The sequence below is a fragment of the Hypomesus nipponensis genome, chromosome 4 (assembly GCF_054491055.1).
Source record: "Hypomesus nipponensis isolate SF chromosome 4, ASM5449105v1, whole genome shotgun sequence".
Taxonomy (NCBI): Eukaryota; Metazoa; Chordata; class Actinopteri; order Osmeriformes; family Osmeridae; genus Hypomesus; species Hypomesus nipponensis.
In genome coordinates this window covers 2,768,796-2,785,000 of record NC_140364.1, presented here as the reverse complement: position 1 = coordinate 2,785,000, position 16,205 = coordinate 2,768,796, and the positions used below count along the sequence as shown (strand labels likewise).

The following is a 16,205-nucleotide window of genomic DNA, read 5'->3' as shown; positions in this document are numbered from 1 at the left end:
CTCTCCATCCACCCACTGTATTACTGGGAGCTATTAGTGAATGAAACCTAATTATCCCATATCCCATTATTATATCATAGTTGCTTCAGCTGCCATTTTTTTCAAGGCTTGTCTCACATTTCAAATAGAACTAACCTAGGCATGTTTGTGTGTGCATGCATGTGTGTGCGCGTGTGTGTGTGTGTGTGTGCATGCGTATGCATGCGTATTATTCTGTGTGCACTGTACTGTCATGTACTATTCCATGCTAATGACCAGACATGTCTTAATAGTGTCTGAAATTCAGGGTTACCAAGGCCAAGATATGGTTGTGCCTGTGGATATACGTGTGTGTTGGAGTGTGTGTGTGGGTGTGTGTGTGTAGTGTGTGTATCTAGCGTGTCTCAGATCGGCCAGGATGAAAATAAGTAGGGCTCTTTGTTGGGGGGGGGGGGAGAAATGGGGCCAAAACCTACTGAAGACTGTAGTCTTCTTCTTGTAGACTGTAGTCTTCAGTAGGATGAGACTGTATTGTATGTGACCAACCTTAGAACCATGTAAAGCCAAGTACCTGAGTTTTACTCTAACGACAGAGGCTGAATGGCTTATGAAACAAACAGGCTAATTATGGGATGGCGTAGACCTTAACGCAGTGACAAGAACAGGTGAAGTTTCGCCTTTTACATTTCAAGCCAACGCAATCCCGTGAAGACACTTCATTTCACAACACGCGAGAGCTGCAGGCCAAGCCATCCCCGGCATGTTCCTCTGTCCTTCCCTCTCCCCCTCACCCGCATCCCCCCCCTCCCTCTCTTCCCGGCCCTCCTCAGCTGTCCATCCTAGAGGGGAGGGATGGGAGGGAGGGATGGGAGGAATGGAGGAAGGCAGGGAGGGAGTGGAGGTCTTTTGGGGGGAGAGAGAGGGGGGGTCTATTTAAAGTGTCTTGGGGGTACAGTCTCAGTCTTTACATTCCTTCTCTGATGTAAGGAATACCAGAGCTGCCCCCCCCCCCCCCAACCTGTCAGTGTGACCTTGCCAGCTGTTGGGGGATGATGCAACTCCAGACAACCCTGTGCCCCCATCACGGGGGGGGGGGGCATGGTCCAGACTCTGGTGACGATCGCATACTCGCAGGGGATGGACCGAGGGTTAGGGTTGGAAGAGGAAGACGAAGAGAGACCAGAACTTCTTACAGAGAGGAACAAACACCGGGACAAACCCAGAGAGAGAGAGAGATATAGATCAAAAGAGAGAGATTGAGAGAGATTGTGCGAGGCAGAAGGATATGCATATAGAGAGATCATTACATTGAGAAAGAGACAGATAGACACGGACCGAAATAGAAAGAGAGTGAGAAATTGATGAAAACATACACCCGCAAGCACGCATGGGCGCGCAGGCGCCACAGCATCCCTGAGAGTCAGACACACATTTCTCATGCCTGGTCACGTCCTGGAAGTGTCAGGGGCTTGGCCGACGGACAATGACTGCTCCATCTACCCAGGACACACACACACGGTCAGGTGCTGGCTTCGGGCCTTGGTCCATACCCGAGCAAATAGTACACCACATTTGGCTTGCCGACTGGATCAGCTTTATTTAAACAAGCTGTGACCTCACACACGCAGGCGCTCACACACAAGCCTCGTGTTGTGGCTGGACACAGAGAGGAGCTGACCTGCTGATTGTCATTAAAACACCATTGATCTTCCCTGATCAATACTGCTGCGCTCGTCTGCTGTCTCTGCCATGGGGCGTTGGTCAGTCGGCACACTCACTCAGGCAAGCCTGAATACACAACTGCTCCACGCAAGCTAGCATTTATAGGATGTACAACTGCTGGCTAGCTACCACATACACTGTGCTACTGTAGCAGGCTAGCTAACACATACATGCTGTACTGCTGCAGTGGGCTAGCTAGCATTGATACGCTAACTACCTGATAACTAGCCAAATAAGTAATGGTTGCAGGACAGCTACTGTAGCCTCAATAACCAATGTTGGCTGATGGCTAGCCTGATGACTAGCCTGATTACTTGCTTGCTAACTACTGTAGCAGGGTATCTATATGCTAGCTGGCCTGATGATTAGCCTGCAAGCTACTATAACAGAACAGCTACTGTTGCCTCTAAACCCAAGGTTGCCTGATGCCTAGCATGATGATTAGCCTGTTGGCTAGCTTGTTAACTACTATAACAAAACGGCTAGCCTCTTTATGCTAGCTAGCCTGATTACTGAGTCTGAGGAGAGCAGAAGGGAAGAGAGGGAGCGAAAAGGAGAGAGAGAGTGTAAAGAGAGCAGAGGGGGAGAGACAGAGAGAGATAATATGAAGAGAGCAGAGGGGGAGAGAGTGAGAGAGAAGGAGGGGGGGAGCGTAAAGAGAGCAGAGGGGGAGAGACAGAGAGAGAAGGGAGAAAGAATATGAAGAGAGCAAAGGGGGAGAGACAGAGAGAATAAAGAGAGCAGAGGGGGAGAGACAGAGAGAAGGGAGAGATAATATGAAGAGAGCAGAGGGGGAGAGACAGAGAGAATAAAGAGAGCAGAGGGGGAGAGACAGAGAGAAGGAGGGGGAGAGAGTGTGAAGAGAGCAGAGGGGGAGAGAAAGAGGGATGTGCTGCTGCATTGCAGTGCTCACCACAGGCCCCCTGTCACAGCTGTTTATAATGGGAGCTCCTCTCCTCTCTGCCCTCCTCTCATCCTGTCCTCTCCTTGTCCCTTCCCTTCCTCTCCCCTTCCCTTCCCTTCCCTTCTGCTCTTCTCTCTTCCTCTCCTCCCATCTCCTCTCTGCACTTCTCCCCTCTCTTCCTCCTCCTCCAGAAGACAATGCAGGAGGTGATTGTTTATGACGTCTGCTGTCTCATAACCTGGCCCCTGCCTCTCCTGCCATCCCAGCGGCTAACCAGGACAGAGACTCGCCAGAACATGGCGCTTTCACGTGGCGAGCTATCGCCATGGTAACCCTGCCATACAGTGGGCGGAGGGACGCCTGTCTGTGAAACTGACTCAGAATCAGTCTGTTCACATGGTCCTGGTCATCACCATCTATTAGGCTCAACTGATCCCAGATCTGCTGCACTTCCTCCATGTAACTCTCGTCAGACCTAGTCTAGGGAGTAGACAAGTATGACATGAAGACGCATGTAGAAGAAGCATACAGCATCATATACCGCATCAGTCCAACTTGAAACATGAAACACAGAAACACTGTTAGACAGAAACACATTAACACAGAATCACTAATACAGAAACACAGAAAGACAATAGCACAGAAACAAAGAATCACTGTAACACAGAAACAATGTAACACAGAAACACAATAATGCAGAAACACAGAAGCACTGGAATACTACAGAGTAATAATGCCAAAATACTGTCATACAAACACTGTAACACTGAAACACAATAAGTTTGAAACACTATAGCATTGTATCACAGTAACAGAACCACTGTAAAACTAACACTGTAACACTACAGCTGTATAAACATGCAACACAATAACACAAACAGGAACCCTGTAACACTACACCTATGAAGACATGCAACAGGATAGCTCAGCTCCTCGAAAACCTACCACCTTAACACCGCCTCTTTCACTTTCGATACGCCTCTGGTGCACATTCTGTTGTTACATGAAATATGAACGACTGAGAAACACAACACCACTCTCAACTGAATTCAACTATCCTCCAGAACTTCTTCCAGTCTGGTTGTCAAGATGGAGAAAGATAATAATGTGCTCATGCTTTCAACCAAAGCACAACACAGAGGCAAACTTGAACCCGCAAGCTCTTGATTTGCAGTCAAACGCTTTATCTCTGCCATCCTCAGCTCTGTCTGCCAGCCTACAGTAGAAGTAACTGAATTAAATACCCAATATACAAGTCTACAATCTAGTATCCTACAGTAAACCTCTAAACTAATAAAATATTAATTTAAAAAGGACACAACCTTGCTCTTTAATATTTCATATTTGACAGAAGAAATCAGGAGAGCGATGCGGAACTGTGGGATCTGAACCGTGGTCTCTATTATGCCATCTCAGAGCGCTCACTGGACCATGGTTGGGTGAGCTGAAGGCTGCTCTTAATAATGGATAGGCAGAACTGAGGTCAGTGACAGCGGAGGATGGCATAGCAGGCTGGAGACACACAGATAGATGGGCTGGTTTGAAACCCAGACTAGGTCAACAATTGAGTAGGAGTTAACAAACCCAGACTAGGTCAACAATTGAGTAGGAGTTAATAAACCCAGACTAGGTCAACAATTGAGTAGGAGTTAATAAACCCATACTAGGTCAATTCTTCAGTGGAGCGTATAGAGTACAGTAGAATACAATACAATGGATCATAGAAGAGTAGAGATGGGTAGAGTAGAGTAGATGTGTGCTGATTAGATTGTCCTGCACATTATAGTTCAACAGCCTTTGTAAAGCTCTCTCATGGAAGTCAATTGGATAAAAGTGTCTGCTAAATGAATATGTAAACATGGTGTTTAACATTTAAGGCAAATTCTTCTTTCTTGAGATCGAGAGAGGCGACGCTGAGTTGGTCTCTACAAACTACAACAACAATGGAGAGTGTGATACTGCAAGTTGTGTATCGCTATTCTGGAGGTCTGAGGAGTTTAGCTGTGTCATTATGCAAGCAATCTATTGTCCGTGTCGGAGGCTAACAGCCTCCCTGCGTGAAGCAGACCTGGCTCTCTCGCTGAGGGGCTGCGGCCTGAACAATAGCCCAGGAGGGAGCCTCTGTCTGGGGGGAGAGACAGTGGGACCATCTGGCCCCTCTGGAGCCTGTCTGGCTACTGCTAGCTCGCTGGAGCGCTAACAGCTAACATGTCTCCTGCTAAGCCGCTAGCTCGCTAACTGCTAACATGCTAACAGGCTACACTACTGTTCAAATGGAGGCAGTCAGCACACAGAGGGTCAGAAGGGAGGGGGTGTCGCCTCTTTTACTATCCCTAGGGAAACGAGGGCCCTTTGTGGAAGATGACAGGATTTTTCATGTGAGGAGGAATTTTTCAAACATGCTTTGGCACTTCTCACCCCCCACTCCCCATCCATCTCGCCCTCCTTTCCCCCCCTCCATCTCTCCATTCCACACTTTGTGTGGGAAGGTGAGGGCATCGGCTTTTTTTGCTTTTCACCAAAGATCCTCATGGTCACATTTAAGGTGACAGCTCATTTAGTTTCTGTGTGTGTGCGTGTGTGTGTGTGTTCGCACCAGCCAGCTGGAGTGTGTGTGTTAGAAGAGTTTGTAGAGAAGAGGGTGAAGAAATCTTGTCAGGTCTGTGAGGTGCAATGTGCTTTCTGAATCTTCACAGATAACCTAACCTGAGACTGGTTCTCTCTCCCTCTCCCTCTCCCTCTCCCTCTCCCTCTCCCTCTCCCTCTCCCTCTCCCTCTCTCCCTCTCCCTCTCTCCCTCTCTCCCTCTCTCCCTGTCAAACCCTTCTTCTCTCCCTCTCTCAATTTCTTATTCTCCCTATTCAATTCCACAAGTGCTTTCTTGGAAGTGAAGAGATATTTCAAATCTTACCAAAGCAAACAGTACAACACACATCCAAACATATGTACATTTACACACACCTCTTCATCTGTCCCTCTCTCTCGTCCTCGCTCTCTCTCTCTTTTTTCTTTCTTTCACTCTTTATACATTTCTCTCTTTCTCATCACTACCGTCAGTTGTGTGAGTGGAGTCCCGCAGCAGCATCAGTGTGAATTATTGAGGAGCTGTTCGACCTTTACAAATGTCTGCTCCCTGCTGACCTCCCACACCCTCCACAGGGCCCCTGCAGTCCTCACACTGCTGGTGTGTGCTTCTGTGGGCAAGAGAGAGAGAGATACAGAGAGAGAGAGAGAGAGAGAGATACAGAGAGAGAGAGAGAGATACAGAGAGAGAGAGAGATACAGAGAGAGAGAGAGAGAGAGAGAGAGAGAGAGAGATACAGAGAGAGAGATACAGAGAGAGAGATACAGAGAGAGAGAGAGAGAGACACACAGAGAGATAGAGACACACAGAGAGATAGAGACACAGAGAGAGAGAGAGAGAGAGAGAGAGAGAGAGAGAGAGAGAGAGAGAGAGAGAGAGAGAGAGAGAGAGGCAGAGATACAAGAATAGAGAGAGAGAGAGACAGAGACAGAGAGACTGTGCATGTGTGTGAGAAAGAGAGCAAGAGTAGAGAGAAGTACGGAGGTACAGAAAGAGGGGTAGAGAGAGGGGATGAAAGACTACAGAGGTAGTGTGTGTGTGTGTGTGTGTATGTGTGTGTTCTGCATCAATCACATCCCTGGCCACCTTCAGGCCATCCATCTACAATACAAGCAGGAAAGAAAGTGAAGAAGAGTAGCTTCGTCATCCTCCCCATGGCTGTCAAGCAGCCGTCTGGGTGCAGGTCCTGGGTGACACTAACGAGGGGGGTGGAGCTCGCCCCCCCCCCCCCCCCCAACATACCCGCCCCCGGTCATGAATTAAACAGGGGGGATTGTGGGATACATGAAACAGAGGGGATTGTGGGATGCATGAGAGAACACATAGGCAGACCCCCCTGCTGAGAGATACTGCTCTATAATTCACATCACTCTCTCCTCATCCTCCTGGACACTCCTGGGGAGGAGAGAGAGGGAGGGGGAGGAAGAGAGGGAGCAAGACAGAGAGAGAAAGAGAGAGAGAGAGAGAGAGAGCTCCAGTGTCTCTAGTATGTATGTCATGAATGTACTGTCAAGGCATGGCACATTCTCTCTCGCTCCACACACACACACACACACACACACACACGCAATGACGTCAGACCACTCCCAGCTGTTGCTATGCGTACACTGTCACACTGTCAGCTTCTGTGTGACTAGAACTCCCAATTCATCCCAGTGTTACCATCCCGGCTGTGAGCCACTCACTCGACCACACACACACACACACACACACACCCAACACCACCCCCCGCCAACACACACAACCACACACACACACACACACAAACCAGCCAACACCAGCCTCCATTACTCCACTACTCCTCAGTGGCCCCTGATGCACAAAGGAGGACCCATGAGTGCTGGAACGGGGCCGCAGGGAGAGGAGGATGTTTGAGATTGTTAGCACTGGGACGGGAGGTGAGAGTGGATACATGGGATCTCATGTTTCTCTAAGTACCCCCTCTGGAATGGGACATGGGGAGGGGGGAGGGGGGTCGGAGAGGGGGGGGGCGGGCGGGCGAGGCATGTAAAAGTCCCAAAAAGACAGGCCCAAAATAAACCCACGAGAGCGGAGGAGAGGAGAGAGGAGGGGAGGAGAGAGGAACGGGAGAGGAGAAGCGGAGGAACGAGGACGGGTCACCTGACAGCATCTTACAGTCCCCCCTTGCAGGGTGCACCCAGTGACGGCAGGGACGGCGCGGTGAGCCAGGACAAGCTGGCAGGGAGCGAGCCCCTCTCTGAACGGCACGCACTCGGCACACTGCCGTACCGCACTGCGAGCGTGCGTGCCTGTGTGTGTGTGTCCCCTCCTCACTACGGGTATAGGTTTACTATGGCTGGCAGTCAGGACTGGACGAGAGCCAAAGCCAGCAGACTGGTCTCAGACAAACCCCCCAAAGGACAACGCTCACTCAGCAAAAACTGAAATCCTGCCCAAAAATGTTCAACAAAGAGATTGGAACCTTTTTATGTGCATGGTGTGTGTGTGTGCACTGTGTTGGTGTACGTGTGTACGTGTACTTTGTGTAGGAGTGTGCCTGTGTGTATGTGCTGTAGGTGTGTATATGGGTGTGTGTACATAAGTGTGTGTAGGTGTGTGTGTATGTGTACTCCTAATGTAACTGCAACACAACTTAATTTAACTGGGGCTCAGATTAGATCATGCAGATCTCTCCTCCTCCTCTCCTCTAATCCTCCTCCTCCTCTCCTCTCTTCCCCTCTCTCCTCTCCTCCTCCTCTCTTCCTCCCCACTTATTCTCCTGTCCACCCCCCATCCTCCTCTTCTTCCCCCCGCCCTCTCCTCCTCCCATCCCCCCCTTTCATCTCCAGCCCTCCACCCCCATCCCCTACTCCTCTCCTCCTAACCATCTGATGGGAGAGAACCCTCTACTGTCCCTCCTCCCTCTTTCCTCCTCCTTTCCTGTCTCTCCATCGACTCCCTGGTTCGTCTCTGTGCTGTGTGGTCGAGTCAGTTGGTTTATGGGATCTATAGGGCCTGAGAGTGTGGCTGTGGTTGAGGTTGTGGTCTGGTGTGTTGTGGGTGAGGAGGTCAGGACCTGATAGTCTAATTGTGGTTGGGGTTGTGGTCTGGTGTGTTGTTGTGATGGGGTTAGGACCTGATAGTCTAACTGTGGTTGGGGTTGTGGTCTGGTGTGTTGTGGGTGAGGAGGTCAGGACCTGATAGTCCAACTGTGGTTGGGGTTGTGGTCTGGTGTGTTGTTGTGATGGGGTTAGGACCTGATAGTCTAACTGTGGTTGGGGTTGTGGTCTGGTGTGTTGTTGTGATGGGGTTAGGACCTGATAGTCTAGCTGTGGTTGAGGTTGTGGTCTGGTGTGTTGTTGTGATGGGGTTAGGACCTGATAGTCTAACTGTGGTTGGGGTTGTGGTCTGGTGTGTTGTGGGTGAGGAGGTTAGGACCTGATAGTCTAACTGTGGTTGGGGTTGTGGTCTGGTGTGTTGTTGTGACCAGCATGTGGTTTGTGTGGAGGAGATTTATCACACATTTATCTGTGTGTTTCATTAATGTGCATGTTACATATTTCTGTTTTATACTTCGGTTTTATATGACAGTGTGTTTCATATTTGTGTGTTTCATAGTTGTCAGTGTTTCCTTCACTGGGTTTTATATCTGAGGTGTGTTTCATATTTGTGTGTTTTATATCTGTGTGTATCCTTACTTTGTGTGTTTCTTCTGTGTGTTTCATCTCTGTGTGTGTTTCTTCTGTGTGTTACTGTCCAGACAGCGCTGGTCATGTTTCTCTCTCTTCCCTGTCGTCACGTTCACCACGCCTGTGTTCATGGCAACAAGTATGTAAATCAGTACGAAACAAGGCCTTCTCCCTCCCATCCTCCCCCCTCCTCTCCTCCCTCCCTCTTTATCTCTGCCTCCTTCCTCATCTCCTCCCTCTCCCCCCTCCCTTCTCCCTCCCTCCCTCCTGCTCTCTCTCTCTCTCCTTCCTTATCTCCTCCCCCCATCCTCAGTGTGACTGGCATTTTGACTCTCAGATGGGATGTAAATCCAGCATAGGAACAGTCCTTCTAGAATATTCTCAGATGAAACAAGCATACAGGAAGCATCTAATTAGCATTCATCTGCTCTCATCATCCACTACAATGTTGTTGTGTACATTATAAACCAAAGGCTGCAGTTCTCCATTTCTCTTTCCTTCTCCGCCTCTTTCTCCTTCTCTTCCTCTCTGTATCCCTTCCTCTCTCCCTCTCTCCCTCTCTCCCTCTCTCCCTCTCTCCCTCTCTCCCTCTCTCTGTTTCTCCATCCAGGCCCCTGATTGCTATGTATTGTGTGGCTGTGGTTGCCATGGCGCCCGCTGCCAGGAAGGATTCCTTCCTGTTGGAGCTGTCTCCTCCAGCCCCAGATGTCAGAAGGGGTGGGAGGGAGGGGGGAGGCAGGGCGAAAGAGGTAAGAGGGGGAAGAGGGGGGGAGGCAGCGGGAGAAGGTTGGACAGAGACAGAGAGAAAACGAGGGGGAGGGAGAGGGGGGAAGAGGGGGAACAGAGAGGGTTAAAAAGGGGGAAGGGAGAGGGAGAGGGAGAAAGAGACAGAGAGAGAGAGAGCAGGGGGGAATGTGGGATGTTAGGAGCGGGCGAAAGAGTGAGAGAGGGAGAGAGAAAGAGAGGGAGAGGGGGAGAGAGGGAGAGAGGGAGAGAGGGAGCGAGGGAGAGAGAGAGAGGGAGAAAGAGAGGGAGAAAGAGAGGGAGAAAGAGAGGGAGCGATGTGAGAGACTAGTGCTCGGCACAAGGATGCTGGCACATTATAAACAGGAAACCCACATCACACAGAAAAGAGGAGGAGCGGATGGGGGATGGAAGGAGAGGAGGAGGAAAGAGACAGGAGAAGAGGCCTGGGAGAGGATGTGAGGAGATACCTGAGAGGGCAAGGAAGAAAGGAGGAGAGGAGGGGCAGTAAGAGAGGAGGAAACAAGGTCCAAACTGTAAACCCTTCAACCACCAGATACACTATGAGCTGACCAGAGAGGAGCTACCCACAGCACCTGTATGACTGGACCCTGGAGCCCAAGGTGATCTACCTGTTCAGAATGCAGTCAACTGTAGAACACAGCATCGTACTTATATATTGGTATCACCCAGCTGAGACCCACACACACACACACACACACACACATTTACACACACACATGCATGTATTCTCCAAATCGGACAAAAATCACTCCCTCACACACACACGGACACACACACACACATGATCACTCACAGATACACAAGCACACACGCATATGATCACTCACACACACCGGCGCACACACACACCCCACTGTGAGGGGCAGCTGCTTACCTCGGCTGCTTGTCGCCAGATCGGCCACTTTCTGAAAGGCGTCCAGGAAGGATGCTACCGCGACAACTGTTGTCCTGGGAGACGACATGAACACAACTGGTTATGACCTTGATGTTTACATGACATAAGAACATAATCAAGGGCTCAAATATAGTGTGTGGTCTGCATGGTGTGGTTGTGTCTGAGTTTGTGTGTATGAGCGTTGAACAAAATGTATTTGATGTGCTCATGTTAATCACAATCAGTAGATCAGGGGGACACATCCCCCCCAATATTCAAATCTGGCCAAAATGTCCCCCCCAATATATTGTACAAAAATATTAAACAAATTAGAAAAGGTGCAACGCTACGACAGGCAACCATGAACGCTGTCTGAATTGATCATAACCAATGTAATTGTCCCCCCCCAATGTTGACTCCATGGCTTCGGCCTTGCTTCCTACTGTCATTTCCGTCCTCTGGCCTTCATGCCTTTTCTAGTATTTCCAGTGTGTCTAAACCGGTCGTTTTATGTTGAGGTGTTTGTTGCGCTCTCTCTCCAACCAGCTGGTTGTCTGGTACTTAGAACCCAGAATCTGAACTGTCGTCAAACTGTTCTAGTGGACACAAATGGAACTTTCTTCCATAGTTGGTCCCCTGGTGAACAAAGACCCAGGTCATAATGCTCTATGAAGGTCTTGTTTAACTACAATAAGCGTAGAAACAACTGAACATTTGGGGATCTTCATGGGCCCCTTAAAGAGTTGTTTATATGGGGTGTTATGAAGTCTAGGTTGGAATAACATTCAGAGTCAAGGTTAGTGTTAGGGATGGGGGGGAAGGATTCTGAATGGGAGTGAACTGTCGGTCCTCACTTGGATGGTAAAACAGACGTGTGTGTGTGTGTGTGTGTGTGTGTGAGTGAACAGGTCCAGCTCCAGTAAGTGGAGGCATGTGTGGTGGGTTATTTAAGGAGTCGCCACGGTAACCTAAAGCATGGCCATACTCCCCACCCCCTCTCCTCTCATGGAGCATGTCATTCCATAAGGTGTAGAGGAAGGTTAGGACAACACAGGGAGAGAGAGAGAGAGATAGAGAGAGAGAGAAATGGAGGAGTCTGGGATTCTATATGCTGTCAATTTCACTCAGCAGGGTTAGGGTTATATCAACCCCCTCTCCCCCGCAGGAGGAAGTGTGGAGGGAGGCAGGAAGTAGTTTAGCTAGAACTGGAGCTGGCCCGTCCCCTTCCCTCAGATAAACACTTCATCATCTGACTGTTAATGTGATCGTTAATCTGATGAAGGGCAATTACGTTTGATTTGTTTTCTTAGTTTTAACGTGCTTGACCTTCAGTCGTGACAGTGAACTTCTGGTCCAGAATGAAGTGAGGAAAAGAGAGGGGAGATGGGGAGAGAAGGAGAGGAGAGGGGGGGGGGGGGGGGGTGGGAGGAGAGAAGAGGAGAGGAGGAGGAGAGGCTAGCGTTTCAAACCTGTGCCTCACACAGTGGGAAGTGAGAGATATGCAGGTGAGCCTGCATGTGTGTGTGTGTGTGTGTGTGTGTGTGTGTGTGTGTGTGTGTGTGTGTGTTTACCTCAGCTGTGATTGGAGTTTTCCAGCCTTGCTGATGAAGTCGTCCCAGACAGGGTAGCTGCTCTGTAGAGTGGACACAGTGTTAATGAGGAGTGCTTTCAAAACACACACACACGCACACCCACACGCCAAGTGTCAGTGAAGGAAGGGTGTGCTTTCAATTCTTTCTCTCTAAAGACTTTGGCTCATCAATAACAGACAATACACACACGCGTTATTCACACACGCACACACATACACAGAGGCCTATTTTTTCAAAATTGCCCTCGAGCTCAAAAGCCTCAACCACAATCAGATCTAGTCCATCAGACAACAATGGGCAGGATCAATAAACACACGCACACACTCACACACAGATACACACACGTCCTGGGTAAGGGTTTAAATTCAGGGTTCTGGGTCAGAGTTCTAGGTCAGGGTTCTCCTTGGGTGCTCTGAGGGAAGGAGTTATACAGGAGTTCCTTACGTACTGTCTCATATCAAACTGTCTCATATCAAACTGAATCACATCAAACTGAATCACATCAAACTGTATCATTTCATACTGTATCATACTGTTTCATATCAACATGACATCATCATGACCTAACCCTAGACAGGTTTATATCAGAGGAGGACACAAACACAAGGTTCATTGTGTGACCACGAGAGCCACAACACCATTGTGATGGTGGACATGTGTTGTAGATGCCGTATTTCAATCTCTCTTGCCACACACACACACACACACAAACTCCACCTCAGACACACACACCTCCACAAAGGGGAGCGTGCAAACGTTGCCCTGGCAACGCAGTTCTCCGGGCTCCTTTTGTTCATCTGGGGCTACAGCCGCCGTAGCCGTTACCTTGACAGCGGACGGCAGGGCAGTGACGCTGCACATTCGCTGGCAACCCAGCAACAACATCCTCCTCGTCATGTTTATCCTCATCACCAGCACCATGCACACTCTATCACCCACCCTCCCACCCTCCCACCCCCTCACCCTCCTGTCAGTCACAGGATGATGGGAGTGAGTGATTAGAACGGCTCGGACTGAAATGATAATGGGCAAAGCCAGAGCACATCCCTCATCTCTGCTGAGCTATATTAAACCAGAGCATTAACAAGAGAGAAGAGCGCCGAGTCGTCCTCTATACGTCCACAGTCTGGGTGGGAACGACATGAAATAGTTTGTGTTTTAGATCAATTTACCACGTCTTTATGAACTTGTTTTTGCTACGCTGAACTGAAATGTGTTATTTCCTGGAGTATAGCCTAACCCCCCCCCATTGAGATATCCTTCTATTTATTGAACATCCATTTGGTGTGAGTGAGGGAGAGGGGTTGTGTCTGTGTTTTGAGTGGACTGTTCCTTTAACACAGGGAGGTTCTGTGTTTTGAGTGGACTGCCCCTTTAACACAGGAAGGGATGCGGAGTGGGTCTGGTCTCAGCTAAATAGATGAGGGTTAGGATGTCAGTTTCACTCCATACACAATAGTATTGAATGCCCTGTGCGTGCAGTGTCTACACACACACACACACACATAGGGTGCACACACACACAGAGCACATACAGAGAGCACACACACGCATAGACAAAAGGGCACACACGCACCGGGCACACGCGCACACACACCACCCATCCTGGTCTCATTCAACTGAAGAGTCAATATTGGCAATAGCAAACATGAGGACAGAGTACACTAATGAAAAGACACGCATGCAGAGTAGGGTTCACACATGAACACACACACACACGTACAGAGCACACCCATAAGTACACACACAGGCAACAAGAGCTTACACAATTGCACACGTCCACACTCCCTGGAAATGCCTTGCACACACACAAACACAATTTCACAAACACTTAATCGTACAAAGTATTTCCATTAGTGGATCACTAAATCATATTTCCTCCGCTGAAGCACATTTCAGTTCCAGTATTCTACTCATGGGGTTTGTTAACAGCGGGAACGTTGCATTTTAAGATAGCCTACTTGAAAACTGACACAACACCATGGTGCTTGTGTCTGTTGCTGCGTCTGTTGCTACCTGGTTCACCTTCACGCCCCATTTACGTAAGTCACCTGCCATGCCCCTAGGTTTCCCTCTCTATTTTTCCTCACTGAATTTATTTCTCTCTCCCTCTCCCTTTCCCTCTCTCCCTCTCGAACTGAACAGGTGTGACGAGGCGTTTCATCCTACCCCGACCCTCCTCCATTCACAACTGTAAACGCGCGTATCCAACAGCTCTTTATACAGACCGATAGTATAGTTCATGGCATAAGTGACCTTAAACTACTCATAAAGAATGGTATAGCTTCATGGTAGAAGCGTTTTTTTCCAAGCGCTTATCCTGCGTTAGGGGGCGGAAAGGGCACTCCAGGCTACGTCATTACACCTCTAGCTAGCTAGCTATATACTAGCTATATACGCCTTTCACAGATACGACTGTCGTTTGCCGCGCGGCTGGTGCTTGGAAATGGCCTTGCGATAAAAGGTCTTGGCTGGTGGCTTTCACGACGAACGCGCTTGCTGTCAATGAATCAACCACACACCCACCCCGCATAGCACTCTGCAGCTAGGGCTGCACAAGCCATTTAGAGGCAAGGGAACACGAGATTCATTTCAGGTTTTGCGTTAATTGCTTCCTCATGTTGCATCTTTTATTAATTAGTAGTATACTGTGCGGAATTCAACTAAACATCAGCTGTAAGCAATGTACAGTGGTGCGAGGATGGGGATAAAAACGAGAGCAAAAATCATTTGATTGAAATTGATAGTGTACACAAAGAATTATGGGAGAGTTACCTTCATGTCTGCAATCACTGTTTGGAAAAGTCCACCCAACGCACTGCATTCTCTTTCAATTACTGTTTCCATCTTTAACACTCCGTGGAACTGTTTCTGCCCAACACTATTCTGAAAATCTGTCTCCCGGTGTCCTAATTAATTCTACAGTAGGCTCGAGCAAAACTGTCTCTCTTTTTTGACAGATATCCGTTCAAAGACCACCTGCGATCTCCTTCCTCGGTTGCTTACAGCTCTCCCGTGCGATGGAAAGCAAAACACCGGCGTCAAACCCTCTCGTTTGATGCCACCCTGCGATAAAATCCATGTTTCTGCGTCAAAATCATAATGAAAGACAAAATATAATTAAATGTTAGCTTAGTGTCCTGGAATCCCCAACCGTTGTCAAGCGAACGTTATCAACAAAAGACCTGTTTCAGTAGTCTCGTGGACACACTTGAGTCGGGTCTTCATTAAGTTTGAAGAAGCGACGGAGCTCGAGATGTGCGTGTGAGCTACAAGCGATGGCCTGGGTGCGCGCGAGCCTGGAAGGGAGCGCGCGTCCGTGTGGCCCCGCCTTGGCCCCCTACCACACTGATTTATTATGGTTAGTCTCAGAATCCAAATTTACGATCCTTCTTCTTCCTCAGCATGTGAATTTATTAACTTGCTCAAAGGTGCCTGTTGTAATTTCTAATTTAACATTTAAATGAAATATTCCGAAGACAAAAAAAAGAGACTTTGAAATTCCATTATAGTCAAATAAAGTGCTGGTTTATCCATCTCCGCCAAATATTAAATTACAACTCAAATTACTTGTATTAAACAAAGTTCTTAGTTTTTCTTGAGTGGAAACCCGTAGGCTCAAGAATACATATGAATATATTGCCACCTATTGGCTGTTTTGGTCAATTGAATTTGAGTTTGGTCTGCGCTTCACTTTCACAGAGAGCAATGAATGAACTACAAATTAATTAACCTTCGTTCTGTGTTCGTCTCATGTTAATTAATGATGTGTTCCCGGTCTAACCCCCCACCCAGCCCTTTAATACACACAGTGTACTGTCATTCATACATTTCTGAAATGTTTGACTTGGGAACACCACAGGTGTACAAACGTTAAATAAAACACCCCAAATGTTCTGAAAATCATCTCAATGTATTTTGTGTGTTCAGATACCGTGTGGACAAAATCATGGAACTCTTTACTTCAACATATAATTTACAATTAGCTTACATTAGATAAATTTAGCAAACGCCTTAATCCTAAACGACATCGCCTAAAGCACAGAAAACAGGCCTATGTCGGATCAAGGTACAGAAGTGCATAGTTATATTTCTGTGCTCAGAGCACAGTGAAAAAACATATCTCAGGTACG

General features: G+C 48.4%; 1 protein-coding gene across 1 annotated transcript in view; it reads right to left on the bottom strand.

The window, feature by feature from the left end:
- LOC146295009 (protein MTSS 1-like) overlaps positions 1 to 15,342 on the bottom strand; it is a 29,485-nt gene extending 14,143 nt beyond the window's left edge. Inside the window, exons 1-3 of the mRNA XM_084695682.1 lie at positions 14,848 to 15,342; positions 12,052 to 12,113; positions 10,481 to 10,554 (exon numbers count right to left, since the gene is read on the bottom strand). Of these exons, the coding sequence (XP_084551808.1) occupies positions 10,481 to 10,554; positions 12,052 to 12,113; positions 14,848 to 14,919 (208 nt within the window). The 5' untranslated portion in view covers positions 14,920 to 15,342. The remainder of the gene's footprint in view (positions 1 to 10,480; positions 10,555 to 12,051; positions 12,114 to 14,847) is intronic.
- Positions 15,343 to 16,205: the final 863 nt, after the last annotated feature.